This window comes from Thunnus thynnus, chromosome 11 (assembly GCF_963924715.1).
Source record: "Thunnus thynnus chromosome 11, fThuThy2.1, whole genome shotgun sequence".
NCBI classification, from domain to species: domain Eukaryota; kingdom Metazoa; phylum Chordata; class Actinopteri; order Scombriformes; family Scombridae; genus Thunnus; species Thunnus thynnus.
This window is the reverse complement of record NC_089527.1, coordinates 7,192,672-7,217,855: the sequence shown is the minus strand read 5'-3', so window position 1 is coordinate 7,217,855 and position 25,184 is coordinate 7,192,672. Positions and strand designations below refer to the sequence as shown.

The 25,184-nt window shown below is 39.0% G+C and overlaps 1 protein-coding gene across 1 annotated transcript in view; it reads left to right on the top strand.

The window, feature by feature from the left end:
- Positions 1-962: 962 nt before the first annotated feature.
- The window catches only part of hibch (3-hydroxyisobutyryl-CoA hydrolase), a 32,906-nt gene continuing 8,684 nt past the window's right edge, over positions 963-25,184 (top strand). The window contains exons 1-7 of the mRNA XM_067602986.1: positions 963-1,091; positions 1,794-1,836; positions 2,294-2,425; positions 3,425-3,509; positions 3,622-3,702; positions 3,899-3,951; positions 16,600-16,678. Coding sequence (XP_067459087.1) covers positions 1,060-1,091; positions 1,794-1,836; positions 2,294-2,425; positions 3,425-3,509; positions 3,622-3,702; positions 3,899-3,951; positions 16,600-16,678 — 505 coding nt within the window. The 5' untranslated portion in view covers positions 963-1,059. The remainder of the gene's footprint in view (positions 1,092-1,793; positions 1,837-2,293; positions 2,426-3,424; positions 3,510-3,621; positions 3,703-3,898; positions 3,952-16,599; positions 16,679-25,184) is intronic.

Sequence of the window (25,184 nt, the reverse complement as noted above, 5' to 3'; positions counted from 1 at the left end):
TGCCTCTGTTCTTAACTCGTTCTGTTTCCTTTGTTTCTGCATTTTAATGTTTTAATGCACTATGTAAAGCACCTTGTGTATGAAATGTACTACAAACTCACCTCGCCTTGCTATCGTATCATTGTAAGTTCACCTACTTCGCTTTATGCTTTATTTGCAATGTCATTGTGGTCTCATGTCTGTTTTATTTCAGCTTCTATCAGTGGCATCATCATGAGTCATGTTAAGTGATCATTCACTGCGCAGCAGGCAGAAATAGTATTTTAGATATCGTATCATATCATATGAAAAGAAAAATCAAATGTTTTGATGCAAATAGAAATGATTCAGGTCAGGAGCTCATACTCATGAACAGGCAAAGTCTTACAACTGTTTTCAACCTGTAAAATATATTATTTATCATTACATTCAGTATTTCAGTTTAGCACATTAACATGTTGACATTTAAGGCTGAAGGGAATGTCATTAACTTTGAAGGTATTTGGAATTCATTAATTAATTAATGAATTGGAAAGAAGTACACAGAATTATTATTATTATTATTATTATTATTATTATTATTATTATTATTATTATTATTATTATTATTATTATTATTATTATTATCATTATTATCTCATCTTATCTAATCTTATCCAAGATATGAACTTGGTCTGTGCAACATTTCGTGGTGATCCCTCAATACAATCTTGACCAAGTGGTGAACCATCCTTACAGACATGTGTAAAGATGAGCGACTAAAAATATTAAAAAGAAAAACAGTAGTTTCATAGTTGATGTTTAGAGAGGACAGGAGTGAGTGGCTCCTCTCTACAGCAGGTGGCAGTGTGGCAGAGACGCAGCGCGGACCGAAGCTCCATCGATGGTGTGTATGCCCACCTCTACACTGACCAATCAGGAGCAGCTGTATGCTTGCGTCAGAAGTAAGTGACCAATCAGAGGTAGCTGTGTACCTCTGTCAGGAAGTAAACTCCAGAGAGGAGAGCAAAGCAAGCTGTGCCTCAAGTACAGCCACTGGCCTCACGGCATAAATCACAAATAATAGTAATAATAATAAATATGTCCTTAACGGTGTTGACTTCTACTTACAGGTACGTGTCAAGTGACGACGTCTGTAGCGATTTTATTCGGTGCAATCAGGTTTTTTTTATCGTAATACTCCGAGTTTGCTAAAATCATGTAGCTTGTTTTAAATGTCACATAGTTAGCAGTGGTGGAAGAAGTATTCAGATACTTTACTGAAGTAAAAGTACCAATACAGCAATGCAAAAATATTGCATTACAAGTAAAAGTCATGCATGAAAAATCCCACTTAGTAAAAGTAAACTTACATAAGTATTAGCATATAGTTAAATTATTGCAGTAAAAGTAGTGGTTTGGTCCCTCTGACTGATATATTATCATATATGACATCATTAGATTATTAATAGTGAAGCATCAGTGTTAGAGCAGCATGTTAGTGTTTTAGCTGCTGCAGGTGGAGCTAGTTTCAACTACTTTATATACAGTTAGCTAGTTTAGTCCAGTGGTTCCCAACTTAGGGGTCGGGGCCCTCCAAAGGGTCGTGAGATGATTAATGGGAGAGGAAAGAAGAAAAAACAAAGTTCTGATACACAAATCTGTTTTCAGTTTTTGGACATGAAATATTGGATCATTTGAACATTTATTGAGTGCCTAAAAATTATATTTAAGTGCAGTACTTGACAAAATGCAACAGATTATTGATAAGTTGATTGATGTTATATAATGCTATATAACGTTCTCAACCACACTTTCCTTGTTGCTTCCCTCAGACTGAGGTCCCTCTGCAGACTGAGGCGAATCCAGGGCCACATGGTATGTATATATGTATACATATATAAGAAAACAACTTTTGTTCCTGAGAACTTCACCTTGTTGAGCATATGTGTTTTTCTCCTGACTGTGACATTATGGAGACTGTTGTGTTTTGCTCTTCATGTGTTTTATGATTTGATGCATTTTAATGATTTTGTGCTGATGTTGGTTTTACATCTGAGATAAGACCAAGCAAGTTTTCACCTGTGTGTTCAGTGAAGTTCTGTTCTAGTTATTATGCTTCTGTCCAGTCTAAAAAAAACTCACTTTACTATATTTGATACAATTTCTATTCTGTGTATCACTGTTATATGAGTCAGTTGAAGTGATGTTATGGAGTTAGTTAAAATCAAAGCCTTTTCTATCTGTCTTTTAAAGTGATTATACTTTATTCACTATTTAAATCTACTCTTTCTGAATTGAAGTATTACAGCCTTTTGTCTCTATTTTGGATCAGATGTCGAGTCATGTGGAACAGGAAGTTGTCATGGAGAAAGTGGGCAAAGCCGGCGTGATCACCCTGAACAGACCTAAAGTCCTGAACGCGCTCAACCTGTCCATGATCCGACAGATCTACCCTCAGCTCAAGGTATAACGACAGCTCACGTCTACTGGGACAAGAGTCAAGGACTGGTTATGTATGTTTTATGTATTACAGCAGCGTTTTACTGATCGTAAACGTCTGTCAGTATCTCACTTAGTTTGACACTCAAGGTCATGATGTGATTGAGAGTCGATACAGTTGCTCATTTTGCTTGTACATACATTTGCTTGTTATAACAAGACGTTTTTCTTGTTTTAACTAGTTTTATGTCACAATAATGTACTTTTCTTGTTAGTACAAGAAACTAAATTATTCAGTTTTAACAAGAAACATTTCTTGTATTAACAACATGTTACTTTATCAAGTTATATCACAAAACCACCTCTTTATTTCACAAAATGAACCTCATCTCATTAAAACAAACTTTTCCTGTCATAACATGATAAGTTGTTATAACAATATGTTGTTAAATCAAGAAAAAAAATCCAGTCAGAGCCTAAAGAGACGATATTGTGGCCTAAATCAGCTAGAAAAAGAGAAAATGACAAAAAATATCTAGTTAAAGACATGAAAAGCATCTTAAAAAACAAGAAAAGAAACTGAGCTTTTTTTTAATCATGGTGGCAGCAATACGTTGCCGTGCCTACGATTATGTAGCAGTCTGGGGAATCTAATTCATTTAACTCTGAATAACAGTTTAATGTAACCAGATAACAGAAGACACACATAAAAACGGTTCTAATAAACACCATCCCTCCTGTCAAATAAAAAATGTGTGTGTTTGCTGGAAGTGGAAAGGACACGACTGATGCATCATTTGTGGTTTTCAGTTTCCTCAAACTGTATTTTGAGCCACTTGTTGTTTTGTATTCAGGCCTTTTTTAAGGTCACATTTATCCAGATCTTCAAATGAGAAGGACACAGTTTGTGTCACGATTAAAATATCTCAGTTGTTGTTTCTTCTGTTCTGAACGTCTAAGATGTCAAAAAAATGTGTTGAATCTAGTTGCAGCTTAGATGTTTTGTGTGTGTGTGTGATTCTAGAAATGGGATAAAGACAACGAGACTGACATTGTGATTATCAAAGGAGCGGGTGGGAAAGCCTTTTGTGCTGGTGGAGACATCAGAGGTGAGTTTTAACCATTTAGTTTGGTATCTGTGGAGCTTTTGATGTGCAACAGGTTGACTGTAGTTAAAACCTGCTGCTGCTTCATTAATGTTTTGTCTGGTTTTCCTTTCAGCCGTTACAGACGCGGGGAAGGTCGGAGACTCTCTCGCACAGGACTTTTTCCGTGAGGAATATATTCTGAACAATCTTATAGGTGAGCTTTATGATTACAATCACAATCACACCTGGATTATCAATTAAATTTGTCATGTATTGATATTCATTCACCTACAGTCTCACCCATTGACTGTATGTAAATATGGACGTCATGACAATCAATGTTCAGGCTTCTAATTGATCACTTTGCATATTTTAAATGAATTTTCACACATTTTATTTGATCTTTTAAGGAGGGTGCAGTAAACCATATATCGCCCTCATTGATGGAATAACAATGGGAGGGGTGAGTACGATTATTTTTAAGGTATCATATTTCATTATAAATTATACGGTTGGGTAAACCTTATAGCTGTTTTTTTTTCTAAATAGATATTTACACACTATGAGGTATCTGTCTTCATAGATTTATTATGTTTGGTCAGTTTTGGCTCCTTTAAACTTGGACTTTCTTTACCCTAAACATGTTTTTCACTGTATTTTACAAACCGTAAAGGATCAGATGTATTGTATGTCTTTTTTTGTTTTTAAAGACTTTATTGATCACAACAAATTCCATTTCAACACAATCACATCCAAAAGTCAGACATTTTAAACTGAAATTACAACCTAGTCTTGAAAGACAAATAGAAACAAACACAAAGACAATAAGAAGAAAATTGTGCATATACTGTTTTAGTTTGAGGACATTTTGAAGGAGTTTATAAAATATGTAAAATCCTGAAGAAATAGAGATAAATTGGTAATCGTTTACAAAAATTTGTGAATAAAAGATTTTCCCATTATAATAATTGCATTTACAATAACATCAGTCTAAGTGTCTCTGCATTCAAATTGTTTTATAGCATCTTTAAGTTGTTTAAAATTATGTTCATGTTGGAAATGACGACTGAAATCTGACCCACGTTTGGCTGTAAGGTTACAACTGAGAAAGAGATTGATTGATTGATTGATTGATTGATTGATTTATTGAACGGGACAGTGTGCAGTTTGAAACATTAAAGATGCACCGTAGCAGAGTTAGCTTGAAGCTCATTTGCATCTGTAGTCCCAGACAAAAAACATACAACAGCACAACAACAAACACTAACAAAAACAAAAAAACAAACAAACAAACAACAAACTAAAAAGCTACACACAGCACATCACATACACCCACAATGTCAATTAGAAATAGTGTAAACTAAACTCAATGGTCACACAGCTGATTGGTCTTTAGTACATGTTTCAGATGACAGTGATTCATTCACTTTTATACAAAAAGTAAAGTCGACATTGACATCAAACACTTGTGGGGTTCGTGTCATGTAGTTAGTGTTACAAGTGTTGCTCCTGCTGTGAGAGGTGATATCAGACTCTACCTGTAGGTGTCAGTAGAGAGCTATCGGCCAGTGGCAAGGTGGCGTCTGATTGGATGAAACATAAAGTGACAAAGCATTGTTGCTGCCACTCGTTTCTTCCCTCCACGTGTCAGATATGGTTTTTGGAATTTGAATTGGTACCTTTGCCCCACAATAAGCAGAACGACTCGTCACACAGACAGAGAGCTGCACGAAGCCTCGTTAATATTATTAATAACTCAGCTGCTCAGAGGAGATTTCTGACTTTTCGGATGACTCTGTTCTCTCTCTCTCTGCTGTGACCTTGACCGTGTGATTTTTACTCCGAGGTGTCACTGAGGTCACTGACAGCCGACAGTATCCGCTGGGTCATTACTCATCATGTCTGTGTGTGTGTCAGTGTCAGCGTCCCTGTGGTGCAGAGATGTGTGAAACCCCATCAGGCACAAAAATGACCGTCACTCCGCCGTTACACACTCTGGTACTCCTCAAAGAGTATTTTGAAAGCAGTATGCTGTACAAATCACTATGTTAATTAGCTGGCTCTGTCATTTTTCTATTATGTTGTTAGGAGAGGTTGAGGAACATGAGAAAAACACCAAATATCTTGTCGGTTTCTGAGTTGTTGTTTTACATTTTTGTTCGTCTGCTGCTCTTTATTCTAGTGTGTTATTTTAGATGAGGTATCAGGTCTTTGGTACTGATGTACTTCTTATAAATCATCCGTCTCCGTTGGATAGGAACAAGAAGGAAGTTAATGTGTTAATGCTAAAGTGGAGAGAATCAGAAATAACATTGCACTAGACAGGCTGAAGATATTAATGGCAGCGTTTGGCACTTGCTTGTATTTGCGTTTGGCTGCGTCTGCCGTTCGCATACAGTACAGGACAAAAAAGAACTATTACGACCCAGCTGTCTGAGGGAAAGGGAAGCAACATAAACCAGTTGGTGAAATAAAGTTATGTATTACTATGATTGGTCGTAAATGACTTCAGTGTACAAATAACTGATATAAAAGAGGCAAACTACAAAGGAGAAAGGGCCTGAGGTGTGCTGCTTAAATCAAATAGATACAACCAAAAGAGGACGCCTAACTAAAGACTAAAACCTGTCTACAAACAAAAGAAATGAGAGATAAAACCTCAACTAACCTGCTCTGCTCTTAAACATTGAATTCAGGTCTATACAGACTATACAACACTGTCTAGCACAGACAGATCAGGAGAGATGGTGGCGAGCTCAAATCACAGCTGTCCTGACCGATAACACGGCCGAGAATATATTAACGTGAGGGTCATTTCGGCAGCGGGACCAATCTCACACAGGAGACAACACGTCCTGATTTACATAAATGCAGCACACTGAAAATTGGTTAGCAGCAAAGGGTGGACGAAGGTGAAGGCCGTAACAAAAACAAAACATATCAGAGAGTGTCAGGTTTTAATGATGCACAGCGAGTTAAAGAAAACACCGACTCACACTGCAATAACCTTTAATCTGGTGATGAAAGGACGGATATAGAGAAGACAGAAAAAGAGATGTTTTATCAGTGAAGCAAAGCACTTAATCATGAAACTCTGGTGTGTTTATGGAGACATTGGAAGGGGAGGACACATCTTTTATACTTGCATGCAAACATTTGGAGTCTTAAGTCCAGTGTTCACTCTCCTTTTAGCTCCGTTTTGGTCTCCTCCAGCTCAATGCTCCACTCTGTTTACCAGTCGGTCACTAACTTCTTCTGTCTTTTATTTGGTGCTGGGCAGTTACAGTCGGTTTATCTGAACTTTTTCAGTGAAAACAGCTGTCTGCTAATGGAAATAAGGTGAGAGATGAGAGCCAACAAAAAAAAACATGAAGTCGTGGGCCGGAAAACAGTGAGTTAATAGATGCAGAGTCGGGTAATAATTCTCTGTGAGTTCATCACTGGGAGTGAACCCTTTCACATTGCACGTAGTCATTTCATCCATTGCTGTTGATAAATGCAGTGTAGAAGCAAAGTGGCTCATTCATGACCAACAGTAGTCTCCAAACGATTCACACCAAGTCAGTTATTTAATTAAAAAATACACACTTTTGTTTTTTTACAAGGTCCAGTGATCCACAGGTGAGCAGGATAACAAAATGTTCTCCACAGGACACCGTAGTCCTCCACAGCTACACCACACATGAAGTAATTAACATTAATTATCTACAGGTGTTGCTCCGAGGCTTCTCTTTCCCTTAAAGTGGCAACACCTGGTCGCCATGGTGAATTAAATTATTATAAACTAATCAGTTATTACTTAACACATCTGCAAATTACTGATTTATCATTAAACTTAAATGCTTACAATTAAATATAAAGCCTTTCCATCTTATAGCAAACATATAATTTAACAATAGCTTCTTAGTCTGATGGCCGATACACAAGAATGAACAAAAAAAGGTTCAGTTCAATGTTTGGCTCTTTGAAAGAATGTCGTCTCGCTACCTTCAAAGCAGTCTGGAAGTCCCGCAATTTAATAAATCCTTGAAAACTTAACGTCCTAATCCATCGCAGATGTGTAATGATCAGAAGTATTACATTTGTTTTAATTTAGACCAACCGCCTGCCAAAAGGAAGGGGACATGAAGGGGTTAAACTGTGGACTTTGACAGCCTGGAGGCTGTGTTGTAATTAAATCAAAATGTGTGCTGTTGTTTTTTTTGGGTCTGACCTTCATTCAGCGAATAAGTCAATTTTCATAACATTTGACTCCTGTTGCAGAAAAATAAACAAAAACACATAAATCTTTGCAGCTTTTGTTTGTCAGTTTATCAGTGTAGTAAATAAGCTCCAAAAACTCATCTAGTTTGCTTGTTTTTCTTATGTTTACACAGCCATGATGATGATGATGATGATGATAGTGATGATAACATCCCTACTTACCATTTTGCTTTCCAGAAGAGACAGAGGCTGTAATTTATTTGTCAGAACAAAACCGAAAGAAAACAAAAAACAGGGGGTCGTTTAACGGATCCGAGGGACGGCTGAACGCCTGGTCCGGATCTACGTCGCACCATATGTTCACTACGGTTCATCATCCCAACAGTAAAGCTGATAAAAGCTGTGTTTGTTTGAATCATTTGCTGCTGCTTATCACACATTTTTATCTTTTTTTCTTTTTTCTTTATGGATTTATGGCTTTGGGAATAAAATAGTCTCTGATCTGTCGTGTCAGCACAGAGCGGACAGTGATGTTGACACAAACCATCCTCGGGGGTGATCGCTGTTTTAATGTGCGCAGTAGTTGAAAACAGCAGAGTTCTATATAAGGAAAAAGTCCGAGAGGCACCAGAGTCCCTGCTCCCAGATCTGCTCTGAGCTCAGGGCAGAACTCCCACGTCGAACAACGAGTATTCTTGCATTAGTGATAACAAACCACACACACACACACACACACACACACAGAGACACACACACACATCTGTTTGCCTCCCTCTTACATCAGTAGGATCTCATCTCACGCACATCGTTCATTACTCTCTCAAGTTTCAAATCCCTCGAATTAAAGGCCCACGAATGCTGAATTGTTATTAATCCCTGTCTGCTGCACTTTACATTCGAGACTTTGTGAGTGTTTTGCGTTTGCTGTCGAGATCTCAAACATTTACACAGCGGGACGGTCGTCTCCTCACGTTCAGAAACTGTTTGTACGACTCTTTAACAGGGGCGGTTGCTTCCCAAATTGATGGATATTTGTCTGGAGCTGTATGATCTCTCTTCCCCCTGCAGAGAACAGAGCTCTTGATCGCTAATATCCGAGACAAGAATGAGACCCAAGAAGGTCCTCGGGGCAGGTTTTGATCCCTGCGCTGAGGTTCTCATCCCTCCAGAGCTTTGTTGCAGCCTGAGCTTGTTTTGAAAGTGAATATTTTGTGCAAGAGTGATGTGGAAAGTAACGCAACTGTTGTACATCTTCAAACAGACTGCACGGTCTCTGTGTTTATAACTACTGTCTGTCACGTTTGTCCCTTCACACCGACTGGGAGGCTTCTGCATAACCCACACGGGCATTTCCAGTCTCATAATGAGTGCAGGAAGAAGCTTAAATCCTCTGCAAAGTCTTCAGGGAGATAATATTAATCGGGGAGAGGTACCCTGCTGCACTACCGCTTTACCCCACCTGATCTAATAACAATAATATCCAGTCAACCAGATATCCTAACGAGGGCTTAATGAAGCTTTGCATATTCTTAGGAAGTGTAAACTCTCCCTGCTGGGTGGTAAATTTTGAAGCCAATCCTGTTTGTATGCATGAGCTATAAACACGCCGCTCTGCAGACTTTTGCACATTTCCATTGTTTACAGCAGGTTCTGCAGACATGTTCTTATATGGTGCTTGGTGATACGGCACCAGAACGCAACAGTCTTCCACTACTTTTATGGTGAAATATGAGATTGAAGGATCTCTCATTCCATCGGCTGCATCCTGTGATCATTGCAAAAACAATCTTCTTTTCTTTTTCTTTTTTTTTGTCTTTCATTTCTTCTTTCTTTCATATCTAAAACTCTCTCACATCTCTTTCCAGATCAAGGTTCATTTAGCTAACATTTTGAAGTGCACTCCGTTTTTACGTGACTCATTCGGTGTCTAATAATAGATGAAGACAGGAGGAACACTGGATGTTTTTGCTAGAACATGAGCTTACACATATGAAGCTCTGAACGGATTAATTCAATATTATATAACAAATAATGATACGAAAAAAATGCAGTAAAATATACAAAATTAGCAAATTGTGAAATAATTACATTCCCTATTAAAACTGTGTTCATTATGTGAATTTATCCTTATTTTCATAGTAACATGCTTTCATTATAGCTATTTTTAGTTAAAAATACACAATATTACTGTAAAAAATACCTTAAAATCTCAACAGAGGTTATTCTGAGACAACAGACATTTTGGCTCGTCATAGAAATAAAAGCACAGGTAATAACATTATGATGGCTCCTTTCTATTCTAGTGTCCCAGTAAGTCATGATGACAGCGTGACAGTGAGCCAGCGTGCACACTACCAGCACCACGGCCCTGAAACAGAAGCAGCTAAATGGAAATCAGCCATCAATAATTATATTATTTACATCTGTACTTTTCCTGCTTTGACAAGTCAAAATGTCTTCCATGGAAAAGGCTCATTAACCAGATGATATTCAATTTGACACTTGGTAAGAATCCAAACTTATTAGACAACCTTTATTTATTATAGTTGATGATTATTTAAAGAGGTTGTGGTTAATTTAATCAGTTGTACATTTAGGAGTTCCCTACAAACACACACAGTTTCACCAAATTTCATGGTATACTGGGATTAAAAATAAATATCTTTTGATTTCCACTTTACAAAGTTTCCTTGTTTTGTAAGAAAATGAACCGAGTGCCCGTCTTCGCCCTCATGTGCAGACGTGCTGATGAAACACAGACAGGTCGTGTATTTCATGGCAGAAGCTGACAGAAGTCACAGTCCTTCTCTTTCTGGTTTTTTGGCTCTTCGAGACGAGCAGCTACTCTTGGCAAAGGTCTGTTTAGTCTCCGGCGATCAGATATTTTTAATCCTCTGTGGTCATTTGTCACACAGCCTTATGGCGAATCCAGCGGCGCTGCTCTCTGGCTTCCCCGCTTGTTTCTCTTTGGCTGTTCGCTAAGAGCAAGGTGAAGACAGCTTGTCGATTTCAATCACAGTCACTAATTGTTGCTTGACAGTGATTCAGCCCTCGGCAGGTGGGATCCTCTTTATATCTGCACAGTCTACTGTTTTATAGATAGTTTGATTGAGCGTTTATGAGCCTAAATGCAGCTGCTTGAAGTCATTATTTCATAAATAGAAATCTATATGTTCATTTGACTGCAACTAAACCCGTCTATAAGTAACCCAGAGTATTTATAATTACCGAGTCTTTCCTGAAATCTACTCTTGTCTCTTCTCTTGATTGACTGATATTGAATTTAACTAACAATTTATCTGATTAGTTGATTAAAAAAAATGTGAGGATGTGTCATTTTTTTCTGTTTCATGCCATTGTTAACTGAATATTTTTGGGTTTTGGACAATTGACAATTGACGAAACAAACAATTTGAAGATGTCACCTTTAGCGCTAGGAAATTGTGATTAGATGCAGTCCTATTACATACCAACCTTGCTGGATTTTTCACTCTGCCTTGTTCGTTGCTCCCCAGTCGTCTGCAATTGCTCAACTATGTTGTGACTGGTTGCATTTTTCCTTTTAATATGTGGGTCAACTGGTCTGCAGGGTTCAGTTTCTCCCCCTCGTGTGGCTCGCCGACTCCTCAGACTGCCTTAAAAACATTCTGTCATAAACTTCTATGCGACGTGTCGAAACACACGGTTGTTTTTCTGGTGTTGTTGCTTTGTTTTGATTCATTTCAGTTGTTTTATTGTGTTGTTATTTATTTATTATATAATTTCTTGTATGCTACTTTCTGGTTTCCCCTGATAAAAACTTTACTTTTTCTGCTGCTACAGCAAGATCAGTTAAAATCACTGAAGGTTCAGCCTGGCTCATAAGAGGCAATAAGGATTTTTTTTAAAAATTTATAGCACTAAATGACTGTAAAATTAGCCAATTTATCACTTGCAGGGAAACAAATCAGCAAATCAGACTCAACAACATGTAAACATCAGTGACTCGCTTATCAGAGAATAAAATTAAACGCTGCGTCATCCATCCAAAGCCAAAGGCCTACTGGGCTGCTCCATGTATCGTAACGTTATATAACCTGATATTTGTCATGCATTGACCATATAGCCCAGCAAACGTTATTCAAAGAACAAACCAACCATAAACGGAGCACATGGTCACACTGAGCTGTCGTAGCTAAAAGGGGACGTATCATACACATTTCCAGGTTTATATTTTCATTCTGGGGCTCTACTGGAATATTTTTGCATGATTTACAGTTAAAAAGAATGTTTTTTTTATCTCATACTGGCCCTTTATGCAGCCCCTCAGTTCAGCCTCTGTCTGCAACAGGCAGTTTTAGCTCCTGTCTCTGTAAGGCCCGCCTCCTGATGAGCCCAATCTGTTCTGATTGGTCAGCTTCGGCCGACTTCCACCTGCTCCAGAGGATCCATCAACAAACCATGAAACAAACTATAGTAACAGGATTTCATCACTTTTCTCATTCTTTACTCAAAATGTCAACTTCTCAAATACATCTGTATATGTTTGAGCCAAAATCTGATCTGAAATATGAGTGTAAACAACACAAACACATATGGAAAAACCTTAGCAACCACCTTAGTAACCAAGGCTACAGAACAGACGGCTGTTTATGGGCATATGAGGTGACGTCAGCTCGTAGGCAAAGTAGAAAAAAACACCACAAACAAAGTGTTCAAAGCCGGTTGAAGCCCTGACTTTGACTAGCCGGGAGCTTTTCTATGTACATTATACTCAAGTTTTTGAACTTTGAACATGTTTAGCAAAGATATCTGACATCATAACAGTATATGAATACCAGAAAATCCCAAAAGGCATGATATGTCCTCTTTAAACCAGGTGATTTGTACCTTCCTTTGTGCAAAAACATCCACATTATTAAAATCCAAGGCTTTTCATGATTGTCTTTGCTCTCGGTTTCATTCTTTGTATGTCCCAACTTTACAACGAGCACAGTTTGAGTGTCCAGTCACCATTTTAAAATGCGCTGGCTTAGACTAAGCTAAGTGATGTTTACAGACTGAATCAACGTTGCTGCCAATTCTTAACCGCAATACTGCAACAAACAAATCCCCTGCAGCCCTAAAAGCATTTTTTTCTCAAAGACAACAATTATAAATAATGACTAAATATGTAAAACTTTACTTGACCCTGGAAAGGAATTTTTTTTTATGTGCATGAAATCATCTCAAAATTAAGTCAGTGGGCCAAGACGTTGGAGAAAAACGAGAGGGAGACACTTAAATGTATAGTTTGGGCTGCACATCACAGACCAAAGAGATGTCTTGGCCTATGTGTCGGATGAGCAAATTTCATTGGAATTAAATGGACGCCATCTTATACTCTAGTATCCACTCGCCGCATGATTTGTAGCCATTGCTCATGTGCGCCTATAAAGCTTAAAGAAAAACTGTGTGTGATATCAGGCCATACAAACAGATTTACGTGACGTGACCGTGACACGAAGCAGATATATGTATTAGCTAGAGGAAATGAATCACCTATACGTATCCTAGCCTCTAGTTCATGTGTACGGCGATCCCTCAGGGGGGGATTTACCCGGTGACCTTCCACAGTCATCAGTCATCACCAGTCACTGACATACTGCATTTTTCTCAGGCTTGACCAGTTAATGACCCTGCTCCCAGGAGTCCTCCCACAACATATCCCCTTGTAGATGAATGATTAGTCAATTAATAACAATCTTCCAGAACGTTGAAGGTCAACGAAGTAATGTGATTACTTTCCATTACTGTTGGATCACATCTCCTCCAGAAACTAAATAATTCCATCTCCTTTTTTTTAATCTTTATTCCGGTGTAGAAGTGTGATCAACTGATCAGTTTTTGCCTTTAAAGAACACGATGCACTCTTGACCCTGCTCTGTTTTTAAGTGAGATGCCTCACACTTTGTTTGTTTAGGCAAATGAATGTCTAGTCTGTTAGGAAAGAAGAACTAGGAAAGGTTATCTGAAGTGCGTGATACATGGTGACCCCGATTCTAAGAAGTGATCATTGGAAAAGGGGAACTTAATGCGAGAACTGGACAGTCGTGACACCATATATGGAATTATTATTGATAATCTTGCAGGAAACAGGTGTTGACAGTTGTGTTAGGCAGAGGCTTAAAGTATAAAGTCTTTGTGTGAGCTGTTCAAGGTACTCCTCTGCATACGCTTTAGTGATTTATTAAAGGCAGTTGGACTGCAGGAGAAATACTGTGTCTCTGGTATTCAGTCGCCTTTCTCATCTAACTACACAAGCTGTAACGACTAGTGTCTACCTCGTCTTCTAGTGTTTAGCTTTATGACTGCTTTGTCATTTTATTTTTTAATGTACTTGATTATTTTTATTGTATTTTGCCATTGTTAGCAGGGTTTCAAATCACTGTAAATAAGAGCTTATTCGTCTTCTCTCCTGTTTGTATGAAGGACATTTCAGTTGAATGAATACATTCATGTATTATTATTTCTGTGTTGTTGTCATTAAGAAACAGTGCATGACAACATTTTGACTGAGTTTAGCTCATCGTTTGACATTTACATTACATTAAGATTACAGAATGATGCGTAGGGTACATTTGTCTATATTTGTTTCAAGTTCATTTATGTTCCCTCCGCTCCAGACTGATCTATGTTGTCTAGTGTCAATTCATGATTTTAATCAATTTTATGTTTGCCTGCAAAAATGCAGAATTGAAACATCATATTTTTTTTAAGACAGCTGAGCAAGAATAATAAAAGACCTGCAAGCACAGATAGATCAGCTCACTAATGGATCTGCTTTTGTTTGTATTTCTTCAGTCTGATATCTGCAGACTGTTGCTAGCTAGCGTTAGCTGCCCGGCAGGTAGAGACAAAAGCTGTGTTTCAAATCACATACTGCTGTTAGTACACTTTCATGTAGTACACTGTGTACAGTATGTACTTACTGACGTAGTGTGCGAATTTCTACAGGGTAGTGTCGTCTCAAATCAAACACAGCCGTTGTGCACTTACCCGAAAAAACAATTGCAAATTAGCATTAGCTAGCGTTAGCATTCGTTTTATCGTTCGCGCTACCAAATCATTACAGACTGCTAAATTAACCCAAAAAACATACTGATGGCTTATATCTGACAACAGTATAGTGATGCTTAGTGCTAAAAAAACACGTTTAACTTACATTTGTATAATGTGGCGATGTTCACCGTAGTTACAACGCACTCGGCCGCCATTTCCAGTTTGAAAAGTGGTCCCTCCCCTTCCGCTAAGTAGCCAAGATGGCGACCACTGAGGACGAGAAGTGTCCATAGTTCCACACTCAACTTTTTGACCATTTTGAGTGCACCATCCGGGTACTCACAGTGCACTGCATTTTTCCATACTTCTCAGTGTGAACGCACTTATGCACTCAAAATGTTAAGTGTAAGTACAGAAGTGAAGCGATTTGAGACACAGCATGTAGAATCTGGAAACTGTTCAGTCGACTCCCAGCAATTCAACTCTCGTAACCACAGATGATACTTCAATTAGCGCAAACTGAGAGCTCAGATCAGTGTGCAGATTCATTTTCGTTCTGTCCTTCTTGTAGATATGACCGTTAAATTTACTATGAGATGAGCAGAGACAGCTAGCCACCTGGAGTCACACATAGTGAAACTAATCACGTCACAGTTTACGGGACTGTCATGAGTCAAAACAGCTAATGTAGCAGCTAGCATCTACGTTACTTTTTGACAAAAAATAACATTTTTTTGCATATTGTAATAACTTGATTTTACAATTTAGACATTTTACACATCATGCAGACATCATTCTGCACAGTGAAGAAGAAAAACACATTTTTGAGTGGACTGGGACTTTAATAATTCTTCTAATTGTGTATTTAATATATCTGGTCTACATGGTGCTTCACCTGTCAGGCAATACAATGTAACTCCCTCTACACCTGCCTCAGTCAGTCTTCTCTAAAACATTTACAGTTAATCCAAAATACAGCAGCCAGACTTCTAACCAGAACTAGCCGTTGGTCCCACGTTACCCCTGTTCTTGCGTCCCTCCATTGGCTTCCGGTTAAATTCAGAATAAACTACAAGAGCTAGCTACATTTCTGAGCTCCTTGTCCCCCATTTCACTTCACGACCTCTTAGATCCTCAAATCTCGGCCTTCTATCTGTCTATCCCCCGCACAAACCGCAAATCAAAAGGTGACCGCCTCCGCATTCTCAGCCCCAACTCTGTGGAGTCACCTTCCACAATCTGTTAGATCCGCCGAATCCTTGAACTGTTTTAAACGACGCCTAAAAATCCATTTATATCAGCTAGACCTCCCTTCTTGTTCCCATGTCCTGTTTTAATTCAGTTTGGTTGATTTCTCTCTGTGTTGTGTTTATTTATTTTATTAATCTATTTGTTTCAATTTTGTCAATTAAGAAGTGCTATATAAATTAAAAAAAAGCTTACCTGTCTGTATATCTACATTGTTTTATGCATATTTGTTTCTGAGGATGTATGCAAAGGGATGTTATTTCCATGGTAACCTAATCCGACTCACACACAAACACGCACAGAGTCCTATCTGTGCTGGAAGTGTCCTCTGGCCAACGCTGCTCATTAGCCTTCACCTCTCTCCCTGCCGGGCCTCACACACTTTAATCACACACACACACACACACACACACACACACGCTCGCCCTGGTTTACTTTTTTTTTTTCCCCAGTCAGCACTTTCTATCTCAAACTTCACCTCAGTTCCTCCCTGTAGAGGGTGACAGTGATTAATGTTCTCTCCGTGCCCTCTTTTCCCCCCTCTGTGTATTCTGTTTTCCCAGCATGGGACTCTATTTCCACCTCTTTTCATTATAGCATTGTTTTTTGTTTTGTTTTTTTTGTTCTCCTCCACCTGCAGGGTGTAGGTCTATCAGTTCATGGCCGGTTCCGAGTGGCCACTGAGAAGACGCTGTTTGCCATGCCGGAGACCGCCATCGGTAAGTCCAGCTGCACCGGCTTCCTGTTTTTCCTTGAGGGGAGGGGGTGGAGGGGGGCAGATGCGCTGGTTGGCCTACATCAGTGTGAGAGGGTATCTAGTCCATTAATTATGAAGCAGCAGTGATTTTAGCCGCAGACCCAGCTGGACTCAATTCACACGCGCTCATCGACACGAGATCTGTCTGCACGGAAAGCCGAGGAGGGTTGAATGAGTTGTCTTCGGTGCGATATATGATGAAGGCCTGTATATGTTTCCAGCTGAGCTTCAGTTTCTCACAGATACACTCCAGGAGGATGAGAAATAAAAAAGAAATATTACATCATGCAGAGAGGGAGAGAAGGGACTTACAACTCCAAAAATTCTTTAATTTATAAATATGCCATGGATCAAACACAGACATGCTTTGTGTGGTTTCCAACTGTAAATAGTTTCTTCCAGTTGAATTAATCAAACGTTACGCTTTGGAAGATCTCATTTCATCTGCTGTTCTGACTGAAGCAGCTTTTAAAGGGGACATAACATGCTTTTTGTGATTTTTCTTTCTTTTATATACTGTTATGATGTTGTTCAAAGTTAGAAAAGGTGAAGGTGGTGGAGGTGAACGTATTTAAAATGCTCCCTGAAAGTCAACCGTCTCTGAACGCTCCATTTGCGAAGTTACCTCTACTTCCTCCTCATGCCAACATCAGATCGTTCACACATGCCTATTGTTATGCCTAGTGTTTGATGCTAAAGTTGTTCACGTTGTCCATTCGCATATTTCAGATCAGATTCAGGCTCAAACATGTACTAATATATTTAAGAAGTTAATATTTTGAGTAAAGAACAAGAAAAATAAGTGAAATCTGACTACTATTATTCATTCACGTTGCCTCCGGAGCTGGCAGACGTCTGCTGAGAGGCAGCGTCTGAGAGTGAAGAGACCTGTTTCAGACAGAGGCTGAACCGAGGGGCTGCATAAAGGACCAAATAAGGAGTTTTCAGAAACTTTAAATCATTAAAAGATATTCCAGTAGGACCCCAGAATATAAATATAGACCTGGAAATGTTTATAATACGTCCCCTTTACGTAAAAAGAGCCACTGACGAGTTTTTCTGAAGCTGAACTGAAATGACCTGCCTTTAAAAATATTCCACTCCATCAACAGTGTCTTTATTAATTGTATTTAATGGCATGTTTTCACACTAACGGTGAAGTTAAAATCCTAAATTAAAGAGCTGTTAAAAGTAGAACAAAACAACTATACAGTTCTTGAACTTTTAAACCTCATTTGCATAACTGATACCACTTAGTGTCTGCAGAGATCATCAAGAACTTATCTCGCTGTCAGTTCCTCCAGTGTAAACAGCTATAGTTTGCTCTTTAGCTAAATGACTCTTGCAGACAGATGGCCTCCTCCTGAGGCTCTGAGGAGATTAGAAACAAATCTCTAACAACTGACTAATTACAGCTTACGTTATGGTATAAACTAGCTCGTTGTCACTTAAATCCAGATGGTTTATCACAGTTTTTTTTATGTGTGTATGAATTATTTACAGAAGGCTTGTTATACCAAAGCATTAATCACAATGGTTTTGTGGTGAGAACGAGCCTGTAAACAAACCAGACAGCTAATGTCGTCAGAGTATTCACTTCATAAAGCTGGATAACTGATTCTGAGATGGTCCTTGAGCAGTTTTGATGGTCAGTTTAAAAGCTTTCTGTCCATATTTTATTATATTTGGGTTATAATCAGGTGACAAGTGGGAAATGGTGTCAGTATTTTGTGCAGAAACTACAATATGTCTGGAAATCTGTATCATCCGTAGATGTATGAGCTCAGGGTTGATCTTTTTTTCTGCGGTTATAATATGTGTATGTTCTGATGATTAACTTCCTCACGCTCGCAAACTTCCAAGGACACTCATCCTCTGTTGAACACACAGATACTGACACACACACACACACACACATCAAGCTTATTCCAGTGCAGTCTGGGCTCGTAGATCTTCAGCTGATGCCTTTTTTTTTTTAACGCTGTCTAGCTGCGTGCGGTGGAATCTGACTCACATGTCTGGGGCAGTAAAGATGAAGAGCGTGTTGTCAGCGGACAGGAAATGAGTGCAGCAGGAAGGAAAAAAAAAAAGGTCCTTGTCGATGCGGTCCGAGCGTTGTGTGAAAATTTCTCAAAGGCGAGGCCACAAAAAGGAGTTGGAGGAAATGGGACGATAATTGAATTGCGCAGGCTGAGAATTGGCTCTCTGAGTGGACTGTATGTGTGTCTGCAAGTGTTAATTATTGCGCTCGTTTTCCTTTAATCCACACACATACACCCATGCGTTTTTGTCGGTGTTGTAGTACAAACAATAAAAAAACCACTATATCCTGTCTAATTTTATTATTTATGGTCCTAAAAAGGTAATAATCTCTCCAGTCATTTTTGGCGAGATGGCGTGAAATCTTTGCTAATCCTCTTTGGAGCCTCTGTGGTCGTAACACATTGTCACTATTGTTCATTTGACTTCCAGCACGTCATCCTTTCTGCAATCAGCCACTTCTAATTCACAATGCACAGTTTTCCATGAGAAAACAGCATTTTTCAGCTGCCTCCAAACCCCAACGTGCTTATTTTAGCCTTGATCTTGGGGTCGAAGTCTCTCAAGAGTCTCTTTTATGTGCAGGGTTTTTATTGCTGCTATTATCGCGCTGTCGAATCTGGATTTTTCCACTCAAGTATGCCAATATTATACATGAAGCTTCAAGTGCCTGAAATTCAGTTACGCAAATTCACGTCTTGAAATGTTCTTGAATATAAAATTTCACTTATTTGACTATTTCTCAAGACTGTTTGGGCTTAAACAGAGTTTGTTTCATTGACATCTTCCTCACTCTCCTGTCAGTTTTGTTGCACCTGTTCGGACAATTAAACATTATTATTCTAATCGTCTCTCACATTGATTCTGTGAGCTCAAGTGATTCCCAGCACATCTCCCGACATCAGCCTGAGCGGAGGTCTAATCACCCTGAAGTGGGTGTGCAGGGCTTCTACACTTGGCATATTTATTCCAAGTCAAAATGTCTGCTGTAGAAAGGGCCTATAGTTTAAACACTGTCATGAAGATATCAATAATAATCCTAAGTTTTACTGATTATTCTTTTTGAACTCATAACCCCTTTCCAAGCCCAGCATTTCACTAGTCAATGTAGGTTTTCAAAAGAAGGTTAAAAAAAGCTTGTTGCAAGGTTAAACCTGCCTTTATTTATACAGCACATTTCAACAATTGCACATTTTACATAGAGCATAAATGGTATCAAGACAGAATATAAAAGCAACACAAGTAAAAAGACATTTAAATACAATTAAAAAGTGTTACATTTGGAAATAAAAGGAAGATAAAAAGGAATAAGAAATAAAACAGGAGAATAAAAGTTACAGTGCAGTGTATAATAGTTACCCTCAAATTTGGTTTAATAAACGCCACAACAATAAACAACCCAACACCCATTCAAATTAACATCCATATGAAATTGTAGAAATGAATACACACAGCCAGTCAAGAGCCTAAATGACGCATAGTTAATTAAAACAAATTAAATATACTCAAAGCTAACTTGTTGATATGTTAAACTAGTAATGTAAAAAGAGAAAATGCTGTTTCTTGTGCCTCCGTTACTGACTGAACTGTTTCCCTGTTTCTTACAACATGAGGAGCAAATGAACAGATGGAGAAAAGGGCTGATCCTGATTGCCCCAGTCTGGATTTTAGCATGCAGCACCAGTACTGCCCCTGCCCTTTAGGGGGCCCTGACTATAATTTATTAATTGCCCCCCCCCCCCCCCCCCCTCCACAGCTCTCTCACCACTACCAACAACATTTTATAATTCAGTAATCACCCTTTAAAGATCAACCAAAGACATTGCCTTGTAAAGAGAGATAGAGCTAAAGATGCTGCACCAGCTGTATTAGGTTTCACCACCACTTTAGGACTAAGATTGTGCTGTTCACCAGTGGTGTAGTCCAGTTTATTGTAGTGGGTGTGCTGTGATTATTCCCTCCCAGCCTCGTACACGCCCCTTAAGCACCACAACACTCACTAACACATACTAATACATGAATCCACACATAACTAAGAGCATTCTGAAAGACTGGGTATGTGTTATCAACTATTTATTATAAGCAAAACAAGACTTTAACAGATTTGCTGCTGTTTTAGTGTTAATCACCATACCTGGTGATTTCGCATGGCTGCAGGAGACAGTGATTCACTGCTTTGACAGTCAATAGTGCGCCTCACAATGATAGATCTTTGGGCTTCTTACTCGTGGCCTTGATGAGAGAGTGGGAAAAAAATACAAAGAGGAAAGAGAGGAATTAAAACAGTATGTTCACTTATCTTCCAAACCGTTGTCAAACTTAGGTTACGTATCTGATTAAATGCAGGGGAAAGCATCCAAGAACTGCTGCAAGACTAATAACCTTCAGAGACAGAACTCTTATCAACATCACAATCAAATTATGCATACTGGGTTCACCGTGTGTTAGCCCACAAACCCTGGAAAAAAAGATGGAACACTTACAGATGTCCCAGCTCCCGGTCCACCTGGTCCAGTTTCTTCTGTTTGCTGGCAGTGTCCTTGGTTCGGGGTAAGAAAGGAAGGGGTGGGGTCACTACAGAGCAGCAGCATAACGTTCGTGGGTGGTGGGTGGAGTAACTAGCCTGGTAGTCAACAAAGCTTTTGAAATACGTTTGCACTCAGGCATCTGACGTCTGAGCATCTCCTTGCTTGTGTGGCAGAGTGATGTCTTCTCAACGTTTTTATTTATTCTTTATTTATTCAGTTTACTTCTCAGGCACAGTGCATATTAATAGACATAACTGTAAATATGCCAGAATTAGCCAGAAGACTAGTTTTCATCCATAGTTGCTGGCCAGGTGTGTGAAGTTGGAAGCCTAAAGTCAGTGTAAAATCAAGAAACACGTTTAAAACAATGATCATTATGTAAGGCATGTCAGTTACAGTAAAAGCAGAACACAGGCATGGGCAGCAATAAAAGCAGAACGAGTTATGATTCAACAGAACAGCTTAAACAATTATAGAACTGCTGAAATTACATTACAGCTACACAAAAACAGACATGAGCAAAAACAGATATGAGTTAAAACAAATATGAGCAACAGGACAACAGTAGCACTAAGGTAAGTCAAGCAGCAGAGCAGTTTAGCAACACACAAGTTGTGTATTGATAGACATTTGCCAAATGATGAAGGCATCCAAACTAGTGCTTGTAAACCATGTTCTTAACTGTCTAGAAAAGGACCTGGAAGTGGTGGATGCAGTTTGTTAGACCTTGCACTTTGGCCACAACAAATGGGAGACACACCATGATAAAGTTTTAACAAAAGATGAGTTTATTAACCAACTTAAACCAAATTAAGCCAAATTAAAGAGGTAACTGAATATGTAAAGCGTGGGTTGTGGATATCAGTAGCGTCAGTGGTGGTATCAAGACTCTGCTATTTAGCATACGGGATCAGGATCAGGAGCTTGAAGGTCCCTCTCACCGTCCAAACTCTCAGCAAGAACCTCAGGATCTGAAAGCACAAAAGAAATCACAAGTGCAGGAGTAACATTCACCTCCTGAGCTACAGAGTCACTAGGACTAAACTGGTGACGCTCAGTTTTAATGGTCGCACAGTTTTTTCTAACGAGCCTGTGCACCTTCCATATTTTTTCGTGCCACTTCAATCAAACGGCTGGCTGATGACTGGACTGGGACAAAGCAGAGCAGGTTCGACAACTTGACTCTTTCCCAGTGAGCTGGCATGTATGGCACGTCATGATGTGAGCAGAACCATCACACTTTAACTGATGTTGTGATGTACTTCCTTGGCTTGAAAAGACTTACCCATTGAAGACCCAGTGAGTAAGGGTTTCTGGCACAACTTCACCTACTTCCAAGGTTCATGGAGAAGGGAAAAAAGTCTCAAGAGGTCAAAACTCCAGCATAAAATTGTATATAGAACAACTTTATTGTTAGACCAACGCGTTTCGGCTTATGGCCTTGGATGACCCTGATGAAGGCCACAAGCCAAAACACGTTGGTCATCATCAGATTATTTACATTGGACAACAACATTGTAGATCTCTCATCCCTGCAAATGTTGTTCATAAGACAGAAACCTTTCACAGTCAGCCGTGCTGCAGGAGATGATCTGCATGCATCGTATGAGTGGTTTTTAGGCTTCCAGGCTCACTGTGTGGGTGCTGAAGGTCAAGGTCTTCACAAAGATTGAACCGCCTGCACAGTCGTTTCACTCGTGACTCATCGTGCAGTATGCCAGGTGTTGATGGGCGGTTGCTTGTGTCCAGAATGCTGAGATCATGAAGCATTTCTCCTTCCAATGAGAGGCGCTTCTTCATGTTGTTAATCAGACTTTGTAGGAAGTGCTTTGCATTGATTGAGCTTTGCATTGGACTCCAGGGGAAAGTGATCTGAAATGTCCCAAAGGTCCCTCCGATTTCTCCCCCTGGAGAGTCTTTGAATGACGCCAACACTCGGATGATACGCTTCAGAAGCTGTTCTGCTCTCAACAGTTTGATTGAATTTGTCTGAGTTGCTGAGACAGATTTACAAGTTCAGACACAGAAATTCTTTGCTTTGCATATGATGAGCTAGGCCTCTGTAAGTTTGCCTCTCTTCCTTGTTTGGTCTCCTGCAGCATTTTCAAAATGTCTGAGTGCTTCGTACGACCTCCACACAGCCTTTACAGCACAGAAGCTGCTGGCCAACCATCGTGTATTTAAAAAACTCAAAACTCTTGTATTGGATTGACTGTAAAGGTTGTGGATCTTCTCTATGTTGTCTTATATTTACTTAATTTTCTGTCTCTCCACTCTGACCAAGGATGGCCGTATTTAAATTCCCTACCCTGACTCTCAGTCCACTAACCTGACGCGCCGATGGTTTGTTACACAGAACCATCAACCAACCAGGCACTTTCAAAAAATACTTAGCAGGTGATTGGATGAACCACCTGTCTAACAACGTCTTACCTTGCGAGACAGCTAGATTTGTTGGATCACGCAAGAATCCTCGTAGGACACTGATTGGTCTGAACCACTGGTGGTGTCTGAGGAAGTTACTGACCCTTTTCCAAAAGTTAAACTATACAATTATAAACCATTTTTTTAAGTATTAACATCTTCAGGAACATATGGACTTGAGTACAGAGTAGGGAAGGTGGAAGGCACTCAGAGACGGACTAACACATTGATGGTTTTGGTCCTTTCATGGGATTTATGGATTATACGATTATAAGAAGAATATAGAACGTCAGCCTTATTATTGGGTGTGGTGATTATTCATTTTAAAAGTTATCTAATTATTGATTATTCCCTCAGGATAAAAAAAATATCTGCATCTATGATTTTACTAAAGCAGGATACCATCAGGGCTACAAATGCACAGTGTGTTTTAAAGTTTAGACTAATAACTTCCTTCATACTTACCAACAAACATTTCTATCACACTCATCTCTCTCTCACACACACACAAACACACTCGTACCCTCCCTCACGTCTTAACATTAACCCCTTCTGTGGCAGGATTAACAGATTTAACCCAGCCCTGCTAGCAGCCATAATCTGCCACATTTATGATATTACATTTTCAACTGTGAATCAGGTCAACTCATCTAATCCCTCTCTCTCTCTCTCTCTCTCTCTCTCTCTCTCTCTCTCCCGTACACTGCTCCGCCCCCCTGTAGCCTCACGCCACGCTACAAAAGCGATCAGAAAACCAACTGTGACCAATAAAGCCTCATTTCCTGTTCCGAATCAAATGGAAACATGATTGAAAATACAGAATAAATTCCATACAGATTAAGGCTGTGGATTGTGATGAAAGATTTCATAAACATAAATACTTATAATCCACATGTTTGGGGGTTTTTTTGTATTTTTTTGTTAATGGTTTTGCTTAATCTGTACTTAAATCATTTCTGGGTGGAAGTGGACGGATATTTTATATATTTTACATATATTTTAGGAAGGGAAAATGCAATTCACTAATTTTACACTCAGCAAAACAATGCTACACTATGCAGCAATTAGCTGATTAATCAATTAGTCAATCAAAAGAGAATTAATCTACAACGATTTTGACAATCGATTAATCTTTGAAGTATTTTCCAGGTAAAAAGAACAAACATTTCACTGTTTTCTAATGTTTTATAGATAAAAGTGTTCATTAATGAATCACTAGTTGCACCTATAGCTGGTTAATTTACTATTATTGGCCTCGTGTAAAAAACACTCAATAGATTTGCTCTTAAATGTCACGTATGAGGTTTAAGTGAATTTGTGATGTTCACCAGTTTTCTCGTACTTAGATTTTTCTCTTACGTATGAAAGACAAGTCTGTCTTCCTCCACACACTAACTTGACTTGAATTAGTGTTGTGTGTACGTCTTCATTAAAATTAATTTGGAGTTTAAAGAGTTAGATTAAAGTAAATATATA